Here is a 26261-nt window from a genome sequence, read left to right as displayed (position 1 = left end):
CCTTCACCTTTGTGAAGGAAATTAACCTCCCGCTATTGAGCGCGGGTCGCGGCCAATCTGGACGCAAAAGAGACGCGTGCTGCGGGGGTGGGGGTGGGGGGGAGGGCCAATCTGTCCTCAGAGGGAGGCTGCAGCCTGGGAGGACCAGCCGCTTCCCCCGTGCCACCGGGAAGAGACAACAGGGAAGGACATCCCCGGTCACACACACCACACCCGATGCCCGATTTAGACCCAGACTGGACAACTTGTCTAGGATCCTCTTCCCGGCCCAGAATCGAGGAAACACAAAAGATTGCATTTCTCGGGAAAGGAATAGGTTCCTACGAATGCACATTAGTAGGGACTGTCCTTCACCAGGGAACAAATAGCCGAGACTCATCAAATGTCATAGCTGTGGGGAAAACGTCACTTTACTGAAAGTGAAGAAAACATTTTTTTCCCTTGCAATGATCTGTGAGGCTAGATTTTGCTGAGTTTCAGTTATGCCTAATTCCACTGAAGGCATTTAATTGTTTTGGGGTTTCCCTCTGAAAATACCCTGGCTTGGAAATTAAATACAGTTTTTCAACAGACTCCACTCGAGTAATAAATAAATTGTAATGGGGACAGTTATTACGGTGAGTTAACTAAGGGGGGGGATCTTAGGATTTTATGTCTGTGATTTTTTTTAACCCATCAACTGAAAAGAGAAAAATACATAAAATGAATGTTGTGATGGTTGGTTGCTAGTCCTTAAAAAGTTAGAAATCCTAAAATAAATTTACAATTCCTGAATGTTTCGATCTGAAAATAACTGATGTTATTTCCTTGCTCTTTTGAGCGCTGATTAATACTGCTGATAAAATTAAGAGAGAGAAGGGGATTCCGGGACAGCTTTGACCAATTTTATTTTCTAATCACGAATCCCATCTGGGTTGTGGAATAATAGAGCAGGGCTCAACGGTCTACCCCCAACTGGATATTTAGTCTTGCGGATGTAACACTCTTTTTATTCAAAAGACTACCGGAAGAGTTAGTTGCCTAGTGAATTCTTAAACAAACAAAAAACCCCACTAATAATTGTAAAGAAAGTGTGTGTTGGTGGGGTGGGTTGCATATGATGAACAATTGAAAAAAAAATCCTTGCCTGGGGGAATTCAAACAGGGTTCTTGATTTAGTCAGGGAAATCTATGCAGATATTCAACGGATGCTTTTCACGCTAGTACAGTTAAAATAAATGGAAACTTGGAAAGTCCTGGAACACTCAGGCTGCACGCGCGGACACATGCACGCACCAGCCACCCTTCAGCAGGTGCAGTCCAGCATTGGTGGTGGGTCTCCACTGTGGTCTGCAGAATTTTCTCCGAGCTTGTCTGCCTGCAGGAACCAGGACACCGCTGTCTCCTGCGGTGTGTCTTCTTCCGAGGAAGAGCAAAGCTCGCCGGCGGCCTGCTTCTCCGCACTACGATCTGGAATAATGGACGCGGGGAGAAGTGGTGGGGAAACCCTGAGTGTTACTTTTCCTTCCTCGGGGGAGGGGAGGCTTAACGGAGTTGGTGGGAGGCAAGGCACTGAAGTGTCCCTCTAGGACACCAGGGCGAGGATTCCTCTCCCGGCAGGAACCTCTTGGGAAAACCTCCCAGGCCTCTCCGATGCTGGTCTTTGCAGAATGGTGTGTGGGTACCAGCTCCCAAGGCTGCAGACCTGGAGGCTGGCTGTGTACCATCCTCTCCTACTCCTGTGCATGTGGCTGCTGTCCGGGCAAGCGTCGGGACTCACTGTGACCCCCAGCTCTGCTCCTGAAAGAAAGTTGAGACCACTAGGAGTTTCTAAAAGTGGGTGTCTCGGTTCTAAGTACAGTCTTCGGGAATTTAGCCGCGGGTCTGGAGTTGTGCTAACAGTTTTAACGACTCTGAAGGAGACGCACGGGTCAGGGGTCTCAGTCCTCCACCGGCAGGGAGAGCTTCTGGAGACACAGTGTTATGTGTGTGTCGGGTGGATGTCTCTGGTTCTCTCTGCCCTTCTGCAGCAGCCGGCTCTCCTGACTTAACAGAAGCCCTCCGGCCACGGTCCCCCAGTTCCCACAAGCCACGGCTGGAAGGCACTGAGTCCCACAGTCCCATGGCCACCGCCGGTCCCGGAGGAGCCAAAGTCCAGAAGCTTTGTGTTTGCAGGAATGAAGGGTTGTCTTGTCAGTCCCAGGGGCACGCGAGAGACACGCGCAGGCGGGATGCCGCCGCCCCTCCCGGCCCAGTCCGGCCTCTGGGCACCTTCCGGGCCTCCCCGCCCCGTAGGCCTCTGCCTTTGTTCGGCACATTAGCATAAAGCTGCCACGGATCTCCCGTTTAAATAATTCCACACAAAAGGAGAGTGCATGAAAGAGATCGAACAAGGGTGAAGCCGCGAGGCCGCGCCAGGCGCTGGGCGCGGGAGGGACGCGCTCTAGTGTCCCCTCCCCTCCAGGGCCCAGGGCCCCCGCAATCTGCAATCTGCCGCGCACCCATTATGAAGCCATCTCATTCATACCACCACCACCACCACCACCACCACCACCACCACCACCACCACCACCACCACCACCACCACCACCCACCACCCCTCCCTGTGCTATCAGGCCACCTCACATTCATTGGAGTGCCCTCGGGGCTGTTTGTTTTTGCATTGGATAGGGACAGTAAGGGAGGTAGGGTGGTTGGACCCAGGCCTGGCTGCTTAGAGGGGCCACGAAGCCAGAAGACGTGGGAGTGCCTCAGCCAGAACCTTTGGGCAAGTGTGCGGGATAGCGCTGACCGGGACAGGCTGACAATGAACCTGGGTGCAGACGCACCCTCGCCCCCCCCCCCCCCCACCCCCGCCCCGTGTCTGAAAAAGAACCCACAGAAGCGGAGCCAAACCCACCAGAGAGGCCGGAGGCCCCATTGCCAACACCCCACATGCCACATCCCCACCCTCTGGGAGCCTGAAGGGCACTTGTGGCCTGGGCCTGCCCTTGGGTCCAGGGTGTGTTTCTCTAACTTCTCCTCCTCGGAGCTTGCTTCGATCCCTCTCCTGTTCGGTACACCTTTCCACCCTTTCTCTCCCACCTCCTTTGACTGTTTTTCCCTCCCTCCCTCCCCGCTTCCTGTCATTCGTTCCCCTTCTCCCCACCCCATGCGCCACCTCTCTTTAGGCCAATCTTCCTGTCTTTTCCTCTCCACCTCTCTCATGGTCTTCCTCCTCACTTCCAGTCGCCTCTCGACCTCAGACTGTCCCTCTCCCCATCTCTTCCAGCCCCCATCCTCCACCCCCCACCCAGTGTTTCTTCGCAGATCTTGACAATCCCTTCCCCCCTTCTCATCACAGTCCCCCCTCCATCTACGTCCTTCCTCGGTCCCCTCTTCCTTCTATACCCTCTTCCACTCTTACCTTCTCTTTTTCCCTCCCTCGATCTTTCCCCCACTCCTCTTATCCCCACCCCCCACCCCCCAAACAGGCCAACGTGTGTTATTTTATTTGTCTAGAGAGAGCCTATTTGTTCAGTGATGTGTGGCCTCCTGGTCGCCTGCTTTAATGGGGGACTCGGAGGCTGGGTTTCTGTGAGCATTAGCATACAGCTGCTGGGCTCCCGCCCCGGCCCGCGCTTACTTTACCCCGGCCTTATCTTCACTTCTCTCAGCCAGAAAACAATCAACCGCTCCTCACACACGCGACTTTCCAGTCCGACCCTGTTAAGACTGGCTCGACCAACTGCATTCTGTCCTTGTGTTCCTGTGTTCAATCTCTCTCTCTCTCTCTCTCTCTCTCTCTCTCTCTCTCTCTCTCTCTCTCTCTCTCTCTCTCTCTCTCTCTGTAAATATTGATTGGCTGCTTTTTTATCCTCCAGGCAGGTTTTCTTTCTCTTTCACACCATTTCTTACTTTTCTTTTGAGTTCCTGTGATATTTGAGTGCAGAAAAACCACAAGGACGCATTTGTAGCAAGGAGGCTACATTTCTTTTTAAAGACCTGGCATCTGTGAGAACATTAGAAGCATGAGTGAAGCAGTGTGTTTGGAAATTTAACTTTGGTATTTTCTTGATGATAATCCTTGGCTAAAACATACAATTCTAAGATCAGGTGGGGACCCTCTGAGATGTTCCAATGGTGGCCTCTTTAAATCTTTATGGTGGGCTCGATTCTCCTGAAGTCCTTAAGAGAGACAGTTTCAAGCTGGAACCCATGGCTATGAGGGCTTTCCTTCTTAGGAAACTTGTTCTCAATGGCTGCACATACATGCCAAAGGTCCCAGATTCAGGAACTTGCTTTCTAAGAGCGGGACAAGGATTAAACTGTCACCAGACACCTTTTGTAGGCCACAGTATGCTTTAGATTCTCTCACATGAGTTGTGATGCCCCTGACCATTCTTTTGAAGGCAGTAAGGAAAACACCGCTGTTAGCAGAGTTACACAAGACTTGCTCTTAAGGTTAACATAGTCATCTGGGGTCACTTTTGTGTAAGTAGAGGCTTTATCATGGTAATAGTTGGTCACAAAAGTCATAACTGTTAAACCAGCTCACTGACTTTGTTCTGTTCATCTCTAGACCAGTATCCCAGGGCCTCTCACCCAAATCTCTACATTTGCTGAGGAGTTTGACCCAGGTCCTCCTGGGAACTGGAGGAGGGGAGGAAGAGGGCCTGGTGCCTGAGCTGACAACCCTGAAGTATGTGTCGGGCGTGAATTCTGAACCGTGGACCAGCAGCAATTGGTTCCCATTCAAGTGATAGTTTGTACCATATGGCCACCGCTGCCCCTCCCCCTCGATGGCCTGTGCATTTGTGTAAAACCTACGTGTGAAGGAATTAGTGGCATTTATTACTTGCTTTTGTCTGGCTGCAGAAAGATGGGAGTTCAGTGTTCTGGAACAATTTTGTTGTGTGACGATGTGTCAAACAACGTGGTTGCTCCAAGTCCCCAGACAGCTTGCAGCAGAGTTGGATGGTGTGTGTAGATTTTTTTTGGATTGCTAGCTTCCATTTGGCCTGGTGGAAGCTGGGAGAATCTTACCACTGTGCCTTTGGGTATGTGTACGTGATAAAACCCATAATGTGTTCATAAAATCCAATCCCTGCTGTGGGTCAGCACACTGTTCCTGAATTTGCGTGCTTTGGAGGTGAGCAATTAAAACTTGCTTTATGAGAGAAAGTTTCTTGTTTGCTTGCTTCCTTCTTTCTTCCCCTCCCTTCCTCCCTTCCTCCTTTCCTCAAGACAGTTCCACTTTGCTGTCCAGGCTGGCCTCCAAAGGCATAGCTCAGACTGGCCTTGAACTCATGGCGATCCTCCTGTCTCAGCCTCTGGTGGTGCTAGAAAGGAGATAAAGAAAATTCTGATCCACACTGGACCCGCTAGGGACCAGTCCTCCTCCTACCTCACTGCCCCAGAGATCAGAGTCAAATAAAATGGACTAGATTATTTTCCCTCTACATTTTAGAATTTGAAATCTGCGTGTGAATTTCCCAGTCGTCCAATTTGTCTTTGTATGTTCATAATCAGCAAAATGAACAAAAAACCAAAAACAAACAAACAAACAAATAATAAGGGCTGTGAAAGTAGTCTCCTTGGTTTCAAAAGGTCAGTTATGTTCCACCCAGTCCTTCTGAGGGTAGATGGCAGATTTGATTTCTCCTTGTCTGTTTACCAATTTTCCATTCTGGACACATTATTTTATTTTTATATCACCCACTATTACTTGGTACGCATAGGAAGAGCTAATGAAACTGGCACCAGAACACTCCGGGAAATCAAACAGACTCACACACAAGGCAAAAACAAGTTTTGCTCAGTAGGAGTTCATTTTATTGCTAGAGTGGATTATTCTGCACAGAACATGCCTGTTTGTAAAGCTCCCTGGCTTAGCACACAGCCAAGCGCCACCTACTGGAACACCAGGAAACCACGGGAGGAAGAGCGGGGTTTGGGGGAGGGGCAAGGGGACCTGTGAATGCTGAGCACTTGGCTGAGCTGAGAGGGAAAGTGATGCCCAGGGGCCTCTGGCCACAGCTAAATGATGCCCGGCCACGCATACATGGGCAGGTGGTACTTGTTGTAATGAAGGTAATCCAGGATGCTCTTCTCCAGCAGGTTTTTGTAGATGGAGTCCTCGAAAACCCTCTGGAGGTATTTCTGGGGCTTCTCATTCAGGTTTATTTCCTCGTCCTCTATCTTGTAGGCTAGCTGCTCCATGGAAGGTATGTCTATCTCCTGTGAATGCAGTTAAGAGGCCAGAGTCAGAGCGTCCTGGGACTCAGCACCACCAGAGCAGGCGCTGTCAGCTCCCCAAGGATGGGGGCTTTTCCTAGCTTTGTAGAAGTTATTCATAAAGATGACAAGACATAGGCAACGCACACCATTGTTCTTATCATTTCCAGTGGACAGTTCAGGACACTCACACCACTGTACAACCACCCTCATCATCTGTCTGTCTATCTGCAGAGTCTGCATCCTGGATGACAGAATCCATCTCTGTTAGCAGGAACACGCAGTCCTGTCCCCCACCCAGCCCCAGTCCCTGGCTCCTTTCCAGGGCACCTCAGACAACTGCAGCCACACACTGCTTATGTTTTTGTGGCAGGATTATTTTTTTATCATGTAGCATGATGTCATCAAGGATGATAATTGTAAGCCTTTAGTTTTTCAGATAAACGTTATCTGCTTGCTTTAATATCTGGACATGAAAACCTCTAGATTTTTGGTGAGTTATTGCCTTGGGTGTAGCTGGAGATTTCTCCAGTCCTGCCTGGCCCACAGTCAGGACAAATCTCTCTCACCTGCTAGTCCCACAGCAGCTTAGACCCAACCAAGTAAACACACAGAGACTTACATTGCTTACAAACTGTATGGCCACAGCAGGCTTCTTGTTATCTAGTTCTTATATCTTAAATTAACCCATTTCTATTAGTCTATAAGTTGCCACGTAGCTTGTGGCTTACCGGTACCTTACATCTTGCTTGTCATGGCAGCGGTGGCTGGCAGTGTCTCTCTGCCTTAGCCTTCCACTTCCCAGAATTCTCTTCTCTGCTTGTCCCGCCTATAATTCTTGCCTGGCTACTGGCCAATTAGTGTTTTATTTATTAACCAATCAGAGCAACACATTTAACATACAGAATATCCCACAGCACTTGGGTCCTGCTAAGGGGTAGAGTTTAAGACCTTCAAAATAAGTTCTCAGTACAAATTTTTATAACCAACTTAAACACAGGACTCAGAAAGAATAAAGTCCTTTTAGACTACACACAGTCCACAAAGAGTAGAGATTTTCGGACATCTTGTAAAAATTTCAAAATACATGTTGACAGGCTGCGCTGCACAGTGGCCGCCACTCAGATCCCACAGGTGGCCCTTGCTGTGGGGCCCTGTCCATCTACACAGGGCTGTGGTTAAGGATTTTGAGATGTGTGATCTTGCCAGCATGATGACTACTGATCATCCCCTCAAACAAAAGTTATAGTGTATTTACACCAACTTCTAACATCCCTATGTATTTCAAATAGAAAAAGAAATTGGAGTTAATCGTTGGACCATCAGAAGACTCAAACTCTGTGGAGGCACATTATCGTCTGTCTATTTAAGCAAAATATGACCAGGTTTGAGAGATTATAGACATGGCGTTTAGAACAGTCAGAGTATGGCACAGAAATGGAGATGGAAAGCTGAGTGGTGGCCTGGAAAAAGGCAACTGATGCCTGGAATGCAGAGCTGGAGTGCTGGAGACATTAAAGTGCTGGCAAAACCCATGGACACAGCCTGCCCTCTCCAGGAAGCTGGTTCTTTCCTCGTTTTTTTTTTTTTTTTTTTTTTTTTTTTTTTTTTTTTTTTTTTTTTTTTGGAGGATTCTATCTGACCTCCATGAAACATTGAACAAATAACAAGTGGGGCTTGTCACTGTACAAGGCTGTTCTACAGTGGGAAGGGCAGGGTGAGGTCACAGAGTGGCACTTGTGATCTCTCCACTCACACTGTGCTTACCTGCCACCAGCAAACCTCAAAGTGCTTCACGTCCTATGCCATCTATTGTGTCTGGCTTTTTTCACTTAGCATAATGTCTTGGCTTTTTATAGTCCTCTGGAAACTCCCTTATATTTAAATTTCATTTTTAGCTCATGATAATTGTGTATATTTATGGGGTACCATGTAATGCTGTGACACATTTATACATTGTGAGATGATTAAGGCCAATTAACATATCCAGTGTTGTATATACTCACCATCTCTGTGGTAAGAACATTTAAAATCCATCCTTGTGACAATTTTGAAACAACTGTACATTATTATTAGCATCAGTTACCAGGCTGTACAAATAGGTGACTAAAACTTACTCTTGTCAAAACATTTCCCCTTCCCCCATTCTCCCAGCCTGGCCAGCTACCTGCAACCACCATTCTATGCTCTTTAGATTTTGTAAGTGAAATTATGCAGAGCCTGGCTTCTTTCACTTGGCAACAAGTTAATCCACATTGTTGCATAGAACAATCCACTTTCGGGCTGAATAGTATTCTACTATGTATACAGACCATATTTTTATTTTCCATTAGCCCATGAGTGGGTAACTTGGTTGTTCCTGTATCTTGGCTATTGATGCTACAGTGAACACCGGAGTGTAGACATACCAATTTCATTATGAACTCCTCTGGAGATATACTCAGAAGTGGATCTGTTGATTACATGGTGACTCCATCTGTGACCTCTGTGCTGCTTTCCAAGATGGCCCTCACTTACATTCCCACCAACAGTGTTCAACAGGTCTCTTTTGTCTGTGTCTTCACAGTCCTTACCTCTAGCATTTTATAACAGAAATTCTAACAGGGTCTGGTGGTAGCTTGCTGTGTTTCTACTTTTCGATCCTTGCTAGTGTTAATCATTGTTTCCGTGTGTATCTATGTCAATCTGTAGGCCTCCTTTTGACTGTTTAGATCATTTGCCTATTTTAAAAAATTAGTTATTTGTTTTGTTATCGGACTGATTAAGTTCCTCATGTACTGTCGATATTAGGCCCTTATCCAGTGTGTGATTGCAAATACTTTCTCACAACCTTGGGTTGTGTGGATTCTGTTCACCTTCTCTTTGCTGTGGGAAAGCTTTTCAGTTTGACTTAGACCCACTTCCTTATTTCTGCTTTTCTTGCCTGTGCTTGGGTCATATATAGAAAATTCTTGCTCAGACATCAAGGAGTCTTCCTCCAGTTTTCTTCTATGAATTCTGCGGTTTCTATTTTATAAGTGTTCTGATAAGAACACCATTTTTTTGTTTTGTTTCATTTTTTGTTCTTTTGTATGTGAATGTCTAAATTTCTCATTGTCCTTATCAGAGTCTGTCCCTGTCCCCATTGTATGGCATCTTTCTTAAAAAAAAAAAAAATCAATTGACTAGGAGGATGGAAAGATGACTCAGTGGTTAAGATCACTGGCTACTTTCCCAAAGGATCAGAGTTTGATTCCCAGCACTCACATGGTGGCTAACATGTCTCTAACTCCAGTTCCAGGGGATCTGGTGCCCTCTTTTGGCCCCTTTGGGAACTAGGCATGCAAGTGGTCCACACAGACACTCATGCAGGCAAAACACTCAGATGGAAAGTAAAAATAAAAAAAATAAAAAACTAACAAAACACCTTAAAATCAATGTACTAAATACATTGTATTCAGGTATGAAGTTACCAAAGGAAAGATAAAAATGTTTAAAAAGGAATCCTTCCAGCAGATCGAATGCCTGGGCTTGTTTCTGGGCTCTGTTTCCCATCCCGTTGGCCAGTGTGTTTGTTTGTATTCTAGCACCATGCTGTATTGGTAGCACTGACATGTATTTCAGAATTAGGTAGCATGGTGTTTCCAGCTTTATTCTTTTTTCCTCTCAAGATTGTTTTTGGATATTCTGGTCTTCTGTGGTTCCATATAAATCTGAGAGGTTTTTTTTTTTTCTGTTCCCATGCAAACAGGCATTGGAATTTTTCTAGGGATAACACTAAATCTTGTGTTGCTGTGGGTGATATCGACATGTGTTCTATTTGCTTGTATCAACTTCAACTTCTTTATTTCCCTTTGGCTCAACTCTTGGGTATCTGAAAGGCTGTATGGTTCTGGAAGGATCTGTAGAGAGGCCACAGAGAAAACTGCATGTTGGGACTCCCACATCTGCTTGGGGATGGCCTTTTCTGGAGACACTTGCTAGCCAGGCCTGAGGCCACCAGCTGGCAGTGGCAGTATGGGTGCCTCCATCCTCTCTTGAGGAGTATCACCTGCTCATCAAGGTCCAGGGAGGTTATAGAGACGGAGGTCTGCTGGGTAGACACAGAGCAGATGGTCCACAGCAGCCTGACTGACTATTCTTTATAAGGCCCTGGAAGCTTCCACAGAACCTTCCACTGCACCCAGGTTTTCTCCCATTATCTCCATTTGGTGTCTGCTGTTCTGGGAAGCACATGGCCACGGGGGGGGGGGGGGGCCGCGGCGGCGCCTGAGGGGGGTGCTTGATTGATTGTGGATGATTCTGGAGGAATTGGCCCACACATTCTAGAGCCATGTTGAGTTGCTGAAACAGAGCCCAGGATGAGGTAGGTGTAGGAAGCCCTCAGACACAAGGACACTAGGCAGTGGACAAGTGAATGACCTTCACCTAGAGGAGCAGAATCGACCAGTTAGGGTGGCCACTGTTTCCATTACAGGAAAAAGTGTTGGCTGGACCTGAAGTCAGGAGGTGGCAGGCAGCTTATCCTGGAGCTGCTGACTGGAAAGGACTAGAAGGTAGCTGGAGGATGAGAAGAGAGAGCCCTAAGGCCTGCTGCCATTGAATCAGGAGGCAGATCTGCCAGAGCTGAGGGCAGCGGCTCTCATCAATGTGGGATGTGCTCCTGGTCGGGTGATCTTATCTGTTGTTGTTGTTGTTGTTGAAAGGGTGTGGGGTGGGGTGAAGGTCGGGGTGCTGAGGCTCAGGCACCGATGTTTATGCCTTTTTGTTGTTGGTTTACAGGTCCCATGTCCTCGGTTACAGCTACTCTGATTTTTATTAATGCTATTGTAAACAAGATTGTTTTCTTAATTTCTTTTTTAGTAAGATCACTGTTAGTGCTTTGTGTTTCTGTCCTGCCACTTACTGACTTTGTTAATTAGGTGGCTTTTCTCCTCTCTGCCTCTCTGCCTCTCTGTCTCTCTCTCTGTCTCTCTGTGTCTCTGTGTCTCTGTCTCTGTCTCTGTCTCTGTCTCTCTCTGTCTCTCTGTCTCTCTGTCTCTCTCTCTCTCTCTCATGTGTATGCTGCTGGGAATGGAACCTGGAGCCTGGCACATACCATGGAGTCACATTCCCAGTCTGTCTTCCACACTCCCAGTCTTCACTTAATCTGTTCTAACTGGGGTGAGCGCCCAGCTTCCTGCTCTGGCCACCTGCTGCCATTCTAAGTTCTCCTAGAACTTCATGGGAAAAAGAAAGAAAGGGAGGGAGGAAGGAAGGAAGGAAGGAAGGAAGGAAGGAAGGAAAAGAGAACCCTTTTTCTTTCCTAAGTTCCTTCTGGTCATGGTATTTTCTCTCTCACAGAAGCAGAAGAGTAGTAACCAACACAGAAATTACCCATTTCATTTTCTTGCCTAATTGCTCTGGCTGGAATATTTCGTTGTTATCGAATGGAATTGGCAAGAATGGGCACTCTTTTCCTATTCCTGATCTCTGAGTATGATGTTAACTGTGAGCTTGTACTGTGGGATGGAAGGTCATGTCTCTGCTGTGAAGCTCACACTGCTTTTGTCCTGGAAGATGATTTGGGGGTTAATTTTTTTTTTTAATTTCATGGCTGAGTACTATTATTACATGTGTGAAGAGACCACATTTGTTTATCCATCGATATGCTGACGGATATGTGGGTGGTTCCCTCTGTCTAGCTATTCCGAGTGCTTTGAATATTTGTGTACAAGCATTCATTTGAATACCTTTCAAGTCTTCAAAGAGACCAATGCCTAAAAGTACAGTTGCTGGGCTAGAGAATAATTCTCTGTAACTCCTTTAGGAATCAAATTATTATTCATAGTGGCTGCTTAATTTTACATTCTTACTAGCAGCTCTGTAAGGATGCTATTTCCCCACATTTAGTGTCTTTTTAGAAAAAGACATTTATTTTCAAGAGTATTTCACCTGCATGTACACCATGAATGTGTCTGATCCAGGTAGAGTCCAGAGAAAGTGTCAGGTCCCTTGGACCTGGAGTTACTGACAATTAGGTGCTGACATGTGGTTGCTGGGAATTGAACTAAGGTCTTCTGGAAGAACAGCCGGTGCTCTTGACTGCTGGGCCATCTCTCTCTAGTCTTGTCCTTTTTTATTTTATTTTTTTATTATAGTCACCCCAGTGAATGTGTAGTGGTATGCCATTGTTCTGATTTTTATTGCCCTAATGATTAATATCATTGAACATCTTCTCATGTAAATGAGCATATGTGTGGACCCACACTTATTTGTTTGCTTGTTTATTTGTTTATTCCTGGAACTCACTGTATAACTGAGACTGGCCTTGATCCTCCTGCCTCAGCATCTCAAATGCGGGGCAGAATTCCAGGTATGAGCTCTAGGGCCTGGCTACATCCAGAACTTTAGTTTTCTTCTGTTACTCTATATAGCTGTCCTTAGGAAGTACCACACTGGTTTGTTACTGTTGCTTTGAAGTAAGGGTTGAAGTCAGAAAGTGTGAAGCCTTCCGCTTTGTTCTGCTGTTCCCAGAAGACAGTTTTGGCCATTTGAAATCTCTTGTAGGGCTGGAGAGATGGCTCAGAGGTTAAGAGCACTGGCTGTTCTTCCAGAGGTCCTGAGTTCAATTCCCAGCAACCACATGGTAGCTCACAACCATTTGTAATGAGATCTGGCGCCCTCTTCTGGCATACAGGCAGAACACTGTATACATAATAAATAAATCTTAAAAAAAAAAGAAATCTCTTGTATTTCTATATGAACCTTTCTGTCCATAAAAAAAAAATGCCCTTGGGATTTTGACAGAATTTCACTGAATCTGTAGAATGTTTTGGGTGATGCTGCCATCTTAACAAAACTGACTCTAAGCCTGCGAACACGATGTCCTTCTATTTATTTAGACCTCCGAATCTTCCAGAACATTGTGTAGCTTTCAGTGTCCAATGTTGTACTACTTTAATTAAATAGATTCCCAAGTATTTTATTCTTTTTCACATTACTACAAGTGGAACTATTTTCTTAATTTCATTCCCGTTCATTTCATTCTTTATTAATGTAGACAGCTGACTGTGTGTGTTGATCTTGTATCCTGCAATTTTGCCAAGTGCATTTATTAGCTTTATTATTTTCTGGATCCATTAGAATTGTATCATCTGGGAAAAGCCATAGTTTCACTTTTGCCTTTCCAAGGTAGGTGCCTCTTCTTTCTTGTTTCATTGCTGTGACTGGACAATCTCTAATTGTCTTGCAGAGCAATGTTGAACATCAACGGTAGATGGAGACATCTTTGCCTAACTCCCGACCTCAAGGGTAAACCTTCAGCTTTCAGTTATTCACCACCCAGTCTCATATTAGCTGTAGATTTTTCATAATTTATCAGGAGGGGGGACATTTCCTTCTACTGCTAGTTTTTAAAAAATGTCTGTATGTCTCTGGCAGTGAATGGCACATGTGTGGGCATGCCCATGGAGGCCAGCTGAAGGCACGGGATCCCCGGGAGCTGGAGTTGCAGGGAGTTGTGAAGAGCCTGACATGAGTGCTTGGATATAGACTTGGGTTCCCTCTTAGCCAAGGAGCCGTCTTTCCACAGTTACTATTGCTAGTCTGTAAACTATGGAATTTATCTTCTTTTTCCTTATTTTCTCCCCCCTTTCTTCCTCCCTCCCTCCCTTTATTTCTTTTATTTTCTATTGTTGAAAAACAGTAGCTCATATATCATGTAGAGGGTATCTTAAAACTTGCTGTATAGCGGAGGATGACCTTGACTCCCGGATGCCCGAGCCCCTGGTCCCTCCCTCCCCAGGACTGTGATTGCAGGTGTTGGACACCATACCTGGCCTTAATCTTGTTCTCAGATGAGATGACACTGCTTCCTTCCTCACCTCACTGTAGAATACTTGTCCCTAATTTCCCAGCACTGGGATTACAAAGACATGCCCCATCTCCTGGCTTTCTCTGTGGGTTCTGGGGATTCAGTTCAGGCTTACACAGACACCACTTACTGACGGAGCCACATCCCCTGTCCCGGTGAGAGGTTTTGCTTATTGATTCAATGGCTTTGTTATAGATCTGTGGAGATTTTCTGGTTCTTCTTGGGTCAGTTTCTAGTTTCTGGGTTTCTAGGAGTATGTCACTCTCATCCAGGTATCTTCTAGTTGATGGCACAGGATTATTCATAATAGTCTCTTAAAATCCTTTCTTATTTTCATAAGCCTATAGACATGTTTTGATTTTTGTTTCTGATTTAGCAATTTATAAGTCTCACCAAAGGCTTCTGATTTTGTTGATCTTTCAAACAACAGATTTTGTTCTTATCGGCTATTATTTTTCTAGTCTCTACTTCACTTTGCTCTGTTTTGAAAAGATTCTTCCTTCCTTCCTTCCTTCCTTCCTTCCTTCCTTCCTTCCTTCCTTCCTTCCTTTCTTCAGATATTGAATTAATTTGTTTTCTTACTTTAGTTCCTTATGGATGGTATGACATACCTTATGGAGGTATGATGCTGGGTTATTATTTGAAATCTCTCATTCTTGTTTTTACATATAGATCTATTTTTGTGTTTATTTATGTATTTATGTGCGTGCGTGCATGCGTGCGTGCGTGTGTGTGTGTGTGTGTGTGTGTGTGTGTGTGTGTGTTGTGTGTGTGATGTGTGTGCAAGCTCCTTCTGCAGAGGCCAGAACAAGAGTGTCAGATCCCCTGGAACTGGAGTTACAGTTGGCTATGAGCTTCCTGACATGGCTGCTGGGGACAGAACTCGGCTCCTCTGGAAGAACCCAGGCACTCTTAACCACTTTGCTATCTCTCCAGCACTACTCTGGTGATGAATCAGAAAGGGATATAAAAATGGGTTCAAACATCTCGATATTTAGGAACAAGAATTACCGTTATTCTTTAACGCAGCCACCATTTTTATTTTTCTGTTATTAGACTCATAAATGAAACTCCTGCCTCTCCATGTGGCCATCACTTGCCCTGCCAGTTTCAGTGCTGTGGCGGCTACCCCCACCCTCAGGTGGTGGTGGCTGGCATGGGCAGAACCATCCTTTGCTCCCACGTGCGTCACACAATCCTTTTGTCACTCTCCCAGTGTCTGTCTAGATGGAACGGCTGGGCCTTGTTCTGTGGCTATCTGAGGTTTGTCCAAAGTGACCCTACATTTGAATAGCGCTAGCCACCATGTCGCACACCACCTCTCTGTGTGGCGTTCCCACTTGGTGAATGGAAAGGCTAAAAGCATAACAGTACCCAGTGAGTTCTTCCCCTAGCCCCTCATGGAGGCAGGCCGCACTCTCTGGCTAGAAACCCACAGTAATTATTACAAGTCCTCAGTATGCTTGTTGGCACAGGTCAAAAGCCGCTCCTGTCCTGAGTCAGCACAGCAGACTGGCTCACGGCCAATGTCAGGTTGTGGATGAAAATTTGAGGGAGCCTTGAGGAGTCCTGTCAAACGTGATGGGTGCCACTAAGTTTAACAGTTTCCATTTCTTTTTTTCTCAACACTTGCTTCAATATTGATGCATTCTTGTTAATGCTTAAGAGCATTCCTTGTGTCCAGTATTTCGTGAGTTTAGACAGTGGTGTAAACGGCGTGGTATCATACAGAATAGTCTCACTGTCCTAAGGGACCCTCTGTGCTCACCTGTTCACCCAGGCTTCTCTCATTCCTCTAAACCCAGGAAAATCAATATTTTAGGAAATTGAATTTTATCAAAGAAAATATGGTCTATTGGTAACAATTATGCTAAAATGAATGTTATCAAAGAAAATATGGTCTATTGGTAACAATTATGCTAAAATATTTTTAAGCTCTCTGCTTTCCAGTATTTACTCCAGAAACAGGCTGCTAACAAGAAGACACTAGGTGTATCCTAAACCCCCCGAGTGCTGTGCAAAGCATTAACCAAGGAGCTCAAGTGTGGGGTTAAAAGAGCTTCAGTGGGTCACTCGGGGACAGATGAGTCTTTGCTCCAGGGAGAGGAGGGGAGGTGTCCAAGGCGTTGGACATAGAGAGGCAGTAAGCACTAGGTTTGTTATGGTGGTTCAGATCTCAACCTGAGCTGACCTTCTCCAGGCTCCAGGATGGAGCTCAGGGCCTGTGTGCCCTGTATTCATCTTTAATATAGTTGGCTCTCCATAGCCACACCAGCAGACTCACACCAGCAGATTCACGCCAGCAGACTCACACCAGCAGATTCACACCAGCAGATCCACACCAACAGATTCAGATCAGCAGATTCAGACCAGCAGACTCACATCAGCAGGTCCACACCAGCAGACTCATACCAGCAGACCCACACCAGCAGATTCAGACCAGCAGATTCAGTGAACAAGGGACCAAAAATACTTGGAGGACATTACACCTATATTGGCAGTGTCCATGTGTTGTTTTTTTTCCTTTCATTATTCCCTAAATGGTGTGGTTCAAGCTCCACAATGTTTTAGTAGGCAATTTAAGGAATCTCCAGACGATCTGATGTATGCAGAAGAATGTGTAGGTTCTATGCAAACACTGCTCCAGTCTATAGAAGGGGCGCAAGCATCCGAACACAGACTTCAGTATCCTTAGGGTATGTCATTTGGGTTCAGGGAGTATCTACACAGACACTCCAGTTGGAATGACTCCAGCCCTGTCTGACTTCCACACTTACTCACATTGCTTCTCTCTCAAGGCCATGTGGACTGATGGGAAGCGTCCGTGCTTTTGGAGACTGTGACTCTTCAATGTCAATATTTCTTACTGACATTGACCTGCTGGGCTTTGACCTGTGTGGACCCTAAAGCATGCCATTTTGATTTAAACTCTAAATCTATGCTCCCGATTGGAATCTAGTTCAGATTAGTAAATTGCCTACATTTCGGAACAGGCTCCTGAGGAGTCACATTGGAAACCGAGAGGTGGAGATGAGACAGTGACGTGACCCTGTATGGCCCTGGGCCTCCTTTCCTAGCTGGAGAGTGAGAACTTTGAGTTTGTTAACCAGACTACTATGTAACTAACCTATCATGGGTTATTTGATTTCAGTGTCTCCATTGGTGTAAGGTCTAGGAGGTGCCCCCACCCACCTCACAGGGTTTTGCTACGTTAAGTGAGGTGGTGTAAGCTGGGGGGCTTGAGTATGGTAAGGGCTACATAAACGACTTCACCTAGGCTGTCCAGTGTGGAGGCTCTACCACAGGACATGCAAGGCTGAAGGTTCCGGGACAGAAGAGGACATAGGAATTATCCATTAAGACATCAGAAGGAGACAGAAACTGATAAAGGCCCAGGCATATTGTCTCTCTGAATCAAGGTGGAGTCTGGGATGGATATTCCACCTCCTTGAGAAAAGATACTAACTTTCCTCAGACTTTCTCATCAAGAGAATTAACATGTAGTTTCACAAATACCCACTTCTCTACACAGAGGTATATGCCGAGCATGGAGCCTCTGGGACATGAGGCCTAACTTCCAGATAATTCTCTATATATTAGGTAGATGTGTTAGTTATAAAATTAGTGTATTCTGACACTGAGGTGATTCTCTTGGTTTTTTTATTTCTTTTTTTTTGGAGGGGTGGGGGAGGGGAGGCAGGTCTTTTGAGACAGTCTTGTGTAGCTTAGGCAAGTCTGGAACTTGCTATGTAGCAGAGAATCATCAACTCCCAAGCTTCCTGCTTCATTGCCAAAGAGCCGCATTAGAGACACAGGCCACCAGACCTGTTTTTTTTTTTTTTTTTTTTTTTTTTTTTTTTTTTTAAGCACACGCACGCATGCACGCACATGTACCCTCATCAATAACAGACAGAAAACTAAAGGAATGCAATTTTCATTCTAGGCAGCAGGTAAAAACAACTTATATCTAGTTTTCAGCCAACCTAGTTATCCGATCATGAAGACAAAGCTACTCATAAAAAAAAATACAAAAGCAATGTACTATCTAGAAAAGGATTTGAGGAAAGTCACTACCCCTGAACATTACTGTCTACATTTATAGACTCCAGAGTTTATTTAAGGAAGTACAGGGGTGCTAAAAAAAAAAAAAAAAACCCACTGTGAGATGGGAATTCAGGGAAAGTCCAAATGATCATCGGCTGTCAACTGCTTACAATTTGCAAGGAATAACACCCACATATCCATTAATCATGCTTACCTGCTTGGAGTTTAAGATTTGGCGCAACTCTTTCCTGAGATCAATAAAACGATCGTGGAAGATGGCCATGCACCACGGCTCCGTGAAGTAGCTGGTAAGGGAAGAAGAGATTCAGTTAGCTGGCAACCCTCTCATTACCACTAATAAAGTATTTACCTGCTTTTTTGCCTTGATAAATTACAGTTCTGGCCCCCTTGCAATCGTTTGCTCATAAAGAGCCTCGCAGAGCAGCCTGGCCAATCAATGTTTTAAATGGATGTTCCTGATGGAAGGCCAGGTTCCGTAATTACATTTAAAGTGGTTTAATTCAGAGCTGGGGCAGGACCCAGTGAAGAATCCTGATTTTATCAGAATTTAAAAGCCTGAAGACTTGTAAAGAACGGCGTCTCCATTATCTGCCCTCATTTGAGAAAAACAGATTGCGGGATTGACTGAACTGCTGCATGAACAGATTAAATTTGGGTAGAAAATAACACAAATGTTGTTCGTCATTAAGGTTTCTGGATTAATAATGAGCAGAAAACAGGCCACCTCAGTGTCGCAGCCTGGACTCTGCACAGCTCAGTTGATGCTTACCTGAACTGCGTGCAGGGCAGCTGTGCTTTTGTGTGCAGGCTACTAACTGGTCACTGGAGGCTGAACAGATGCCCACTTTATATGGAGCACAACACGACTCTCTGTCCTTCCCAGGGATCCCCGCAAATGTGATACATTCGTGGAAAATCTGATACATTCTTGCAATAACCAAGCACATTTACTGAATTTTAACCTTTCCTATATTGTAATGTGAAGCATCTTGGGACAGGAAACCAAACTCCCTCAGGGCCTGAGCCTGACTCCATGGGTGTCACACTCCTCTCTGAAAATGAGTTTGCTGACTCTGCCGTTGTTCACGAGTGCCATGGGTATGCACACAGGAAGAAGAAACTGGTTTCCAGCCAGAGGAGCAACGGAGGTGTAAGTCCCCAGGGTTATCAGGCACCAGCAGGTAAACATAACAGGAGTCAGTGCTTGGGTCTGCACGGGACTCAGTTGTGACCCGATTCCCTGCTTAATCGCCGCCTGTAGTTCATCTAGCCTTAGCTCCACCAACACCATCTACCCGTTCGTTGCCCGCAATGCTCCCACCATGCCTCCAGGTACTAGAAAAACTGTGGGGACTCAAAGGACAGATGTCCCTTCCAACACGGAGCTTATATTCTTGCGATGACTAAGGAATGGACGGTATGTTAGACAAAGAAGACTTTATTGGGGAAAAAATTAAATGATGCAGAGAGCGCGGAAACTGTGGGGGTAGAAGATAATGAGAGGCTCAATTCTGAGGCCATGGCTTGGTGAGCCAAGACCCAAGGGAAGGGAGAGGAAGTCACATGGAAACCTGAGGGGAAAGCATGCCTGAGTAGGAAGCGAGATTGTAAAACTCCTGGAGGTAGGAAGGAACCCGGAGATTGTAAAACTCCTGGAGGTAGGAAGGAGCCCTGATCACCTAGGAAGGTGGGACAGAGAGTCACAAAAGCAGGGTGACAGTCTGTAGGGGAAGGATGGACAGGTCACCCACCCCTAATGGAGGTGTCTGGTCACATCCACCATTATCCCATGGGTGCAGAGCTTGGCAAATGCACACAGTAGGCATCAAGTAAGAGGTCACTCACTGAGTGTACATTGTACTCTACCCGATTTTGACTGCATGGCTTTAAGTTGTCTTTCCTAAACCTAGAATGCAATTCTGCCTAAGGAGGCTAAGTATAGCAAAATGCCCTGAGATACACAGCATCAAGAAAGGGAGAAGGAGTTGGATGTGTTGGTGAAAACCTGCAATCCCAACTCTCAGGAGCCTGAATCAGGAGACCAGGAGGTGTTCAGGGTCAACTTGGGCCATAGGATGAGTTCGTGGCCAGCCTGAGCTACAAAGTGAAAACCTGTCTTAAAAAGCCAAGACTCAACAGCCATTTATTTTTCACATTTTGAGCATCAACAGCCACCCACTGCCAACAAAGCCTTCCTGATCAAAGCTGACAGTGCCATCCATCTATGAGTATAAGCGAATATTTAGAAGGCAGTTTGACACAATGTCCATCCATCAAAACAAGAGTACAAGGTTCCCACCCCTAGGGCCCATGAACATTTTTTTGAGATTAATGTAATTACATCATTTCCCCTTCCCCTTTCTCCCTCTAAACCAGCATTCTCAACCTGTGAGTTGAGGGTCACCTAAGACCATTGGAAAACACAGATATTTACATTATGATTTATAACAGTAGCAAAATTACAGTCATGAAGTAGAAACAAAATAATTTTATGGTTGGGGGTCATCACAACATGAGGAATGTATTAAAGGGTCCCAGCATTAGGAAGGTTGAGAGTCTAAACCCTGCCGTATATGCTTCCTCATTCTCTTTAAATTCATGGCCTCTTTTTTCACTAATTGTTGAGAATGATGGGATGAGGAAGGGCGGGGTCGGAGGAGTTGCCAGCCAGCCAGAGAATGAGTCAGACACACAAAATGGGACAGAGGTAAAAGCCACAAGACTCGGGGCAGCACATAGATTAATAGAAATGGGTTAAGATGTAAGAGCTACTTAGGATCAAGCCTGAGCTATTGGCTGAGCATTTATTAGTAATCTTAAGTCTCTGTGTTGGTTATTTGGGAGCAGGCGGTTGGGACAGGAAAACTCCCCCTACATATGTGCATGGTTATGAGGATATCCACTGAAGTACTGGAAACCTATTAGAGGCCACATCCTCAAAAACGAATGATTCCATCCCCACCTGCTTTTAATTGCCAATAGTTCCACAATAGAGTAGAGCCTGGAAACAATCTCTATACCTCTGCCAGAATTTTGGCTGGCTTGATCTTGTGCAAGTGACCATAGCCACTGACTTAATGACTGTGGTAGCCATGCCATGTCCAAAATACAGCGTTTGACAGCACCCTTCCCATCCTCAGGCTTGTATATTCTTTCCAGGCTTAGGGGAGGGGTGGACATTGTTCTGTTTAGGGATGAGCACTCAGTCTCTTCATCTCAGCACTTTGACCAGTTATGCATCTCTCCCTTGACTTCTTCCCACTGCACAGAGAAGCTTCTCTGACCAGAGAGCAGCCCAGGGCTGTTGGTATAACAATTATTTAGAAGGTGATTTGACAGCATGACCATTTAGCAAAATAACAATAACAGGTTCCACCCAAGGGCCTATGGGCTTTTGACCAGGATTACAGCACCAGCTCAAATCCTACCAGAGAGCTGTTAGCTCCCCATAACATCTGTGCCACCAATGCCTCAGTGGGCATCTCTTCCCCGACAAGTTCACAGAACCTCCCAGCATTATGAAAGCTAGCCAAGAGGGGAGAAGTTTGCTGGTTGGTTTGAAACTGATTTCTCTGTGTCCTGCAGCCAGAGTATGTGGCGTCCTCAAAAACAGGCTCTCACCACACACCTTAGCAGATGGTGCGTGAGACACGGGAAAACTCGTGAGCGGGATGAAATGTGCTAGTCTTTTAACCTCCAGTGACGCCTCCTTCTTCCACTTCACAGGTATTCTCTTATCCCTCCCTTCTGTTTTTGAGACAGGCAATCTTACTTTGTAGCCCTGACTGGCCAAGTAGACCAGGCTGGCCTTTAACTCACCAGATATCTATCCATCTCTACCTCCTAAGTGCTGGGATTAAAGGCCTTGTCTTAGTTAGGGTTTTTATTGCTGCAATGAAACACCACAAACAACAACAACAGCAAAAAAACAAGTCTAGGAAGAACGGGTTTATTTGACTTACACTTTCATATCAGAGCCCATCACTGAAGAACGTCAGGACAGAAACTCAAAACAAGGCAAGAACCTGGAGGCAGGAACCAATGCAGAGGCCATGGAGGGGTACTGCTTACTGGCTTGCTCAGCTGCTTTTTTTTTTTTTTTAGACAGGGTTTCTCTGTGTTGTTTTGATGTCTGTCCTGGATCTCACTCTGTAGACCAGGCTGGCCTTGAACTCACAGAGATCCGCCTGACTCTGCCTCCCAAGTGTTGGGATTAAAGGTGAGTGCCACCATTGCCTGGCTGACAGCCTGCTTTCTTATAGAGGCCAGGACCACCAGCCCAGGGATGACACCACCACAATAGGCTGGGCCCTTCCCCATCAATTTCTAATTAAGAAAATGCCCCACACATACTTACATATAAATATACACACACCATGCACACATTACATATATACACACACATTCACACCACACACACCACATACCACACAAACACACACATACACACATCACGTATCACAACACCCCCGCCCCCAACACACACACATTCAGAGGCTGTGAGTTCTGGGTCCCTGCAGCAGCCAGCACAGCGGGACCTCAGATTGAAGCTCCTGGCAAGGTAGGGGTCAGACTTATCTGTCCCTCTCCTCTATGGCAAGCTTTGGCTTCAGCCATCCATTGCCAGGATGTGTGAGAGGGGAAGAGGATGGCCGGGATGCTGAGCTCTTCATGAAAACTAGACAAGTGTTGAATTTAACCAAACTCCTCCTGCAAGGGTGATTGGTCAGATGAGGGTTGTCTCCTCAGATATAAGGACATCAGAGAGAGAGATTTTACTTCAAGGTACCAGTCATGGTGCCCCTCCCCCAAGGATCTCTGGGCATCAGCTAACTCACTTCCTTCATTGGAAAGGGGGATCTTGATGGAGATCCTGCTAAGCCCATTGTAACGTGAAGAGATACAAGGGGAAATGAGTCCCACGTCATACACGCAGCATGGAGGCCCAGGCACACTAGGGGCAGAGCAAGCTGTTGCTCGTCCCCAGGGAAGTCGAGCCCCCAGTCACTGATCTGGGAGTGGATTGAAATGCAATGTGTAAGTACAGTTTCCGCTCAATGCACCTTGCTCTGACCCCATGTGAGAGTAAAAAGAATCCTGAGCTGAATCACTGCGAGTCAGGGACTGGCCCTGCTTGCTGAGCTAAGGTCTGTTTCTGTTCTTGTCATGACCACACACCATAGCCCAGTCTCGATAGTGAAGAGTTTGGGAGACGTTTATTTTTCCCTGAATATTGTCAGTTAAAAAGAAAAAGTACCAATTTGTTTCCCAATTCATACTCAAAAACAGGTGATGAAAACCAGACAAGGTTGCTCGCATCTGTAATTCTACCATTTGGGAGGTGGAGGCATGGGGATTGCCACGAGTTGAAGACAGCCTGGGCTACATAATGAGACACTGTCTCAAAAAGCCAGAAAACCAAAACAAAGAAATAAAAACCAAAACAAAAAAGGAAGACTAGTCACTGAACAACTTCCTACCTGAATCCCTCCCTAGAAACCACAAACAGTGAGCGGGTCTCAGATTCACCACCTTCATAATGACACGTAGCATGTGGAGGACAGCCACAAGTCTCTGGATCTAAAGAGGACAGGTGACTTCCGCTTCTTTGCCAGGGGTAGGCCCACTGCTGTTTCTCCCTTTGCCAGCCACACACCCGCACCTAAGAAGCCCTGGGAAATGTCAACTTGTGGAACCTAGCTAACCATTTCTGGTCGATGTGGCCCAATCATTGAGACATTGATTAGCCTTATCCACAGCGCCCTGGGTTATTGACAGACACAAAGACACTGGATGGGACTCTGGCAACCTGGAAAGCAGATCTACACCATCGCTGTAGGGCGCCCCACTCATTGGCCCCAGAGAGAAGTACAACACCTCTGTGGGGAAACTCCTGGGCTCCAGCAGTCCCCCTCCACCGCCCGAGTAACCGCCATGTCTGGTGTTAGCCACCATGCCTGACCAGAAACCATACTTTCCGAGAATTAGCCAGTATCTCTGTCTGCTGTCCATCTGCTGTCCATCTGTTTCTCAGAGTCTTGGATACCCAGTTCAGGAAAACTTAGAAGGTGGAACGTGTGTTGTAGCCGGGGCTGTAGCTCAGTTGTAGAGTGCATGCCTAGCATGAGTGAGCCGTGGATTCAAATCCAGTACGGGGGGGGGGGGTGGCGAGGGAGGGAGGGAGCAGGGAGGGAGAGAGAGAGGGAGGGAGAGAGAGAAGGAGGGAGAGAGGGAGGGATAAATGTGTCTAAGATCCTTGTGGATCCAGCCACAGACCATGACCTCCATGGAGACAAAGCCAATCAAAATGATGCGCCTCCTTGGCTGCCCTGCTGATGTGGACACAGGAAGCCACGGGGTGACGCGGGCCAGCCCACCTCTGCTCAGGCATGCTGCTACACCCAGTTCCTCCTTTACTGACATCCCTTTTCTGCTGTGGATATCGCTCTGTATAAATAAACACTGATTGGCCGGTAGCCAGACAGGAAGTATAGGTGGGACTAACAGAGAGGAGAATTGAGGGAACAGGAAGGCAGAGGGAGGGACTGGAGTGGAGCCACTGCCAGGACAAGGAAGATATAAGGTACCAATAAGCCACGAGCCACGTGGCAAAGTATAGATTAATAAAAATGGGCTAAATATAAGAGTAAGAGCTAGACAATGATAGGCCTGAGCTAATGGCCAAGCAGTTTAGATAATGTTAGAGTTGGTGTGTTTATTTTATAAGTGGGCTCCGGGACTGGCGGGACTTGGCGGGACCCGGCGGGACCCGGAGAGAAACTCTCCAGCTACAGTTTTCTTCTTGTTGCTGCACGGCCGCTTGTTAGTTGTTGACACCCTAGTGTCACCCAAGTGAGGCTCTTGCACTGCCCAGCCTCAGCACTTTCAACTTTAAAATGGGTGCAGTGATGGTCCTTCCCTCAAAACCTTTGCTGTCAGAGTTCAAGGAGACACAGACGCCACTCAGCCTTGCCCACCCTCCTCACTGATGTCCCTCCCAACGCCCTTATCTTACCCCTCAGTCTAAGGTGCTGCCAGTCCCTTCCCTGGGGGAGTCTGAAACTAAAGACATTGCTCAAATACGTGTTGGCTGCTTAATTCAAAGAACGCCTTCCTTTGCCACTGTGGTTTTCTTCTCGGGGGCTGTTCTCCCTCCCTCCAGGGACATCAGCATGAATTAATTCACCAGCAATTTTATAGAGCAGTAAACGTAAGAGGGGTGTCATGAGGGGTCTTTGTGAGGTTCTCTGCACTGAAGTCTTGGTGGAAAGAAAGAATAAATTAAGTGACGATTATAAAACTGAGGCCTTGGTTTGCTTTCTTTCCTTCCCTCTTCCTGCCCCGTTTTCCTCCTCTTTCTCCCGCCTGGTTTTTGTTGTTCTTTGTTTTGTTTGCTTTGGTGTTATTTCTGTTCTGAGGAGGTGGACAGTCCACACTTCCTGCTTAAATGAACCTGCTCACTTGTTGAATGAGCCAAGTAAATCAAAATGGCTGGCTGTGCTACAGTGACCATCTGGGAAAGGGGGCTGGGGTGAAGACGCAGGAACTCAGGAGCTCCATGGCCTGGATTCCATCCTGAGCTCTCTGACTCCTTGTCTGACTTGCAGAGTGAATGGCTTTGTTGCAGAAATGCACACTGCCTTTAGACCTAAAAATTTTGCTTCGGTTGGCATTTACCTGCATATGGTATCACCTGCCCACCCATTAACAGTGAAGGGAGCTGACTTTGGTAGGTACCACTTGTGGCATCCACAGTCAGGGGTGGGACTGGGCTTCAGTTCTAAGTACTCCCCCCTTATTTTATCTCTGATGTTTCTTTGCGCATCTCCCATTTAGTAGGAGCATTCATCTAGTCAGCACTACAATCCAGCAGCCCATGGCTGTCCAGCTACTAATGTTGATGCTATATAAGCTCAGGCCTAATGGTCTGAGGCAAGGTTGGCATTTAGTTTGGCTCAGCAGGAAAAGGGATGCTCTTAAGGCTCTGGCCTCCCCTTCCTGTCCTTTCCCTCTCACTTTGCTCCTCTTCATAGAAAGCCCAGTCGTTTTCTTTAATTAGGCCACCGGGAGCCCGGCTAACGTCAGGCCTCAGAGCCACTCAGCCTTGCTCCAACCTCACCCATTTCCTATCTATTTTCTGTAAGGGAAGCAAAAAAGTGTCTGTTTG

At 46.3% G+C, this 26261-nt stretch overlaps 1 protein-coding gene across 1 annotated transcript in view; it reads right to left on the bottom strand.

Annotated features, from left to right (window-relative positions):
• Positions 1-5770: 5770 nt before the first annotated feature.
• Cfap61 (cilia and flagella associated protein 61) overlaps positions 5771-26261 on the bottom strand; it is a 297138-nt gene continuing 276647 nt past the window's right edge. Inside the window, 2 exon segments of the mRNA XM_028881858.2 lie at positions 5771-6198; positions 18288-18378. Of these exon segments, the coding sequence (XP_028737691.1) occupies positions 5998-6198; positions 18288-18378 (292 nt within the window). The 3' untranslated portion in view covers positions 5771-5997.

The sequence above is a fragment of the Peromyscus leucopus genome, chromosome 4, assembly GCF_004664715.2.
Source record: "Peromyscus leucopus breed LL Stock chromosome 4, UCI_PerLeu_2.1, whole genome shotgun sequence".
Taxonomy (NCBI): domain Eukaryota; kingdom Metazoa; phylum Chordata; class Mammalia; order Rodentia; family Cricetidae; genus Peromyscus; species Peromyscus leucopus.
The sequence above is the reverse complement of the archived record's forward strand: the minus strand, read 5'-3'. Positions and strand labels throughout refer to the sequence as shown.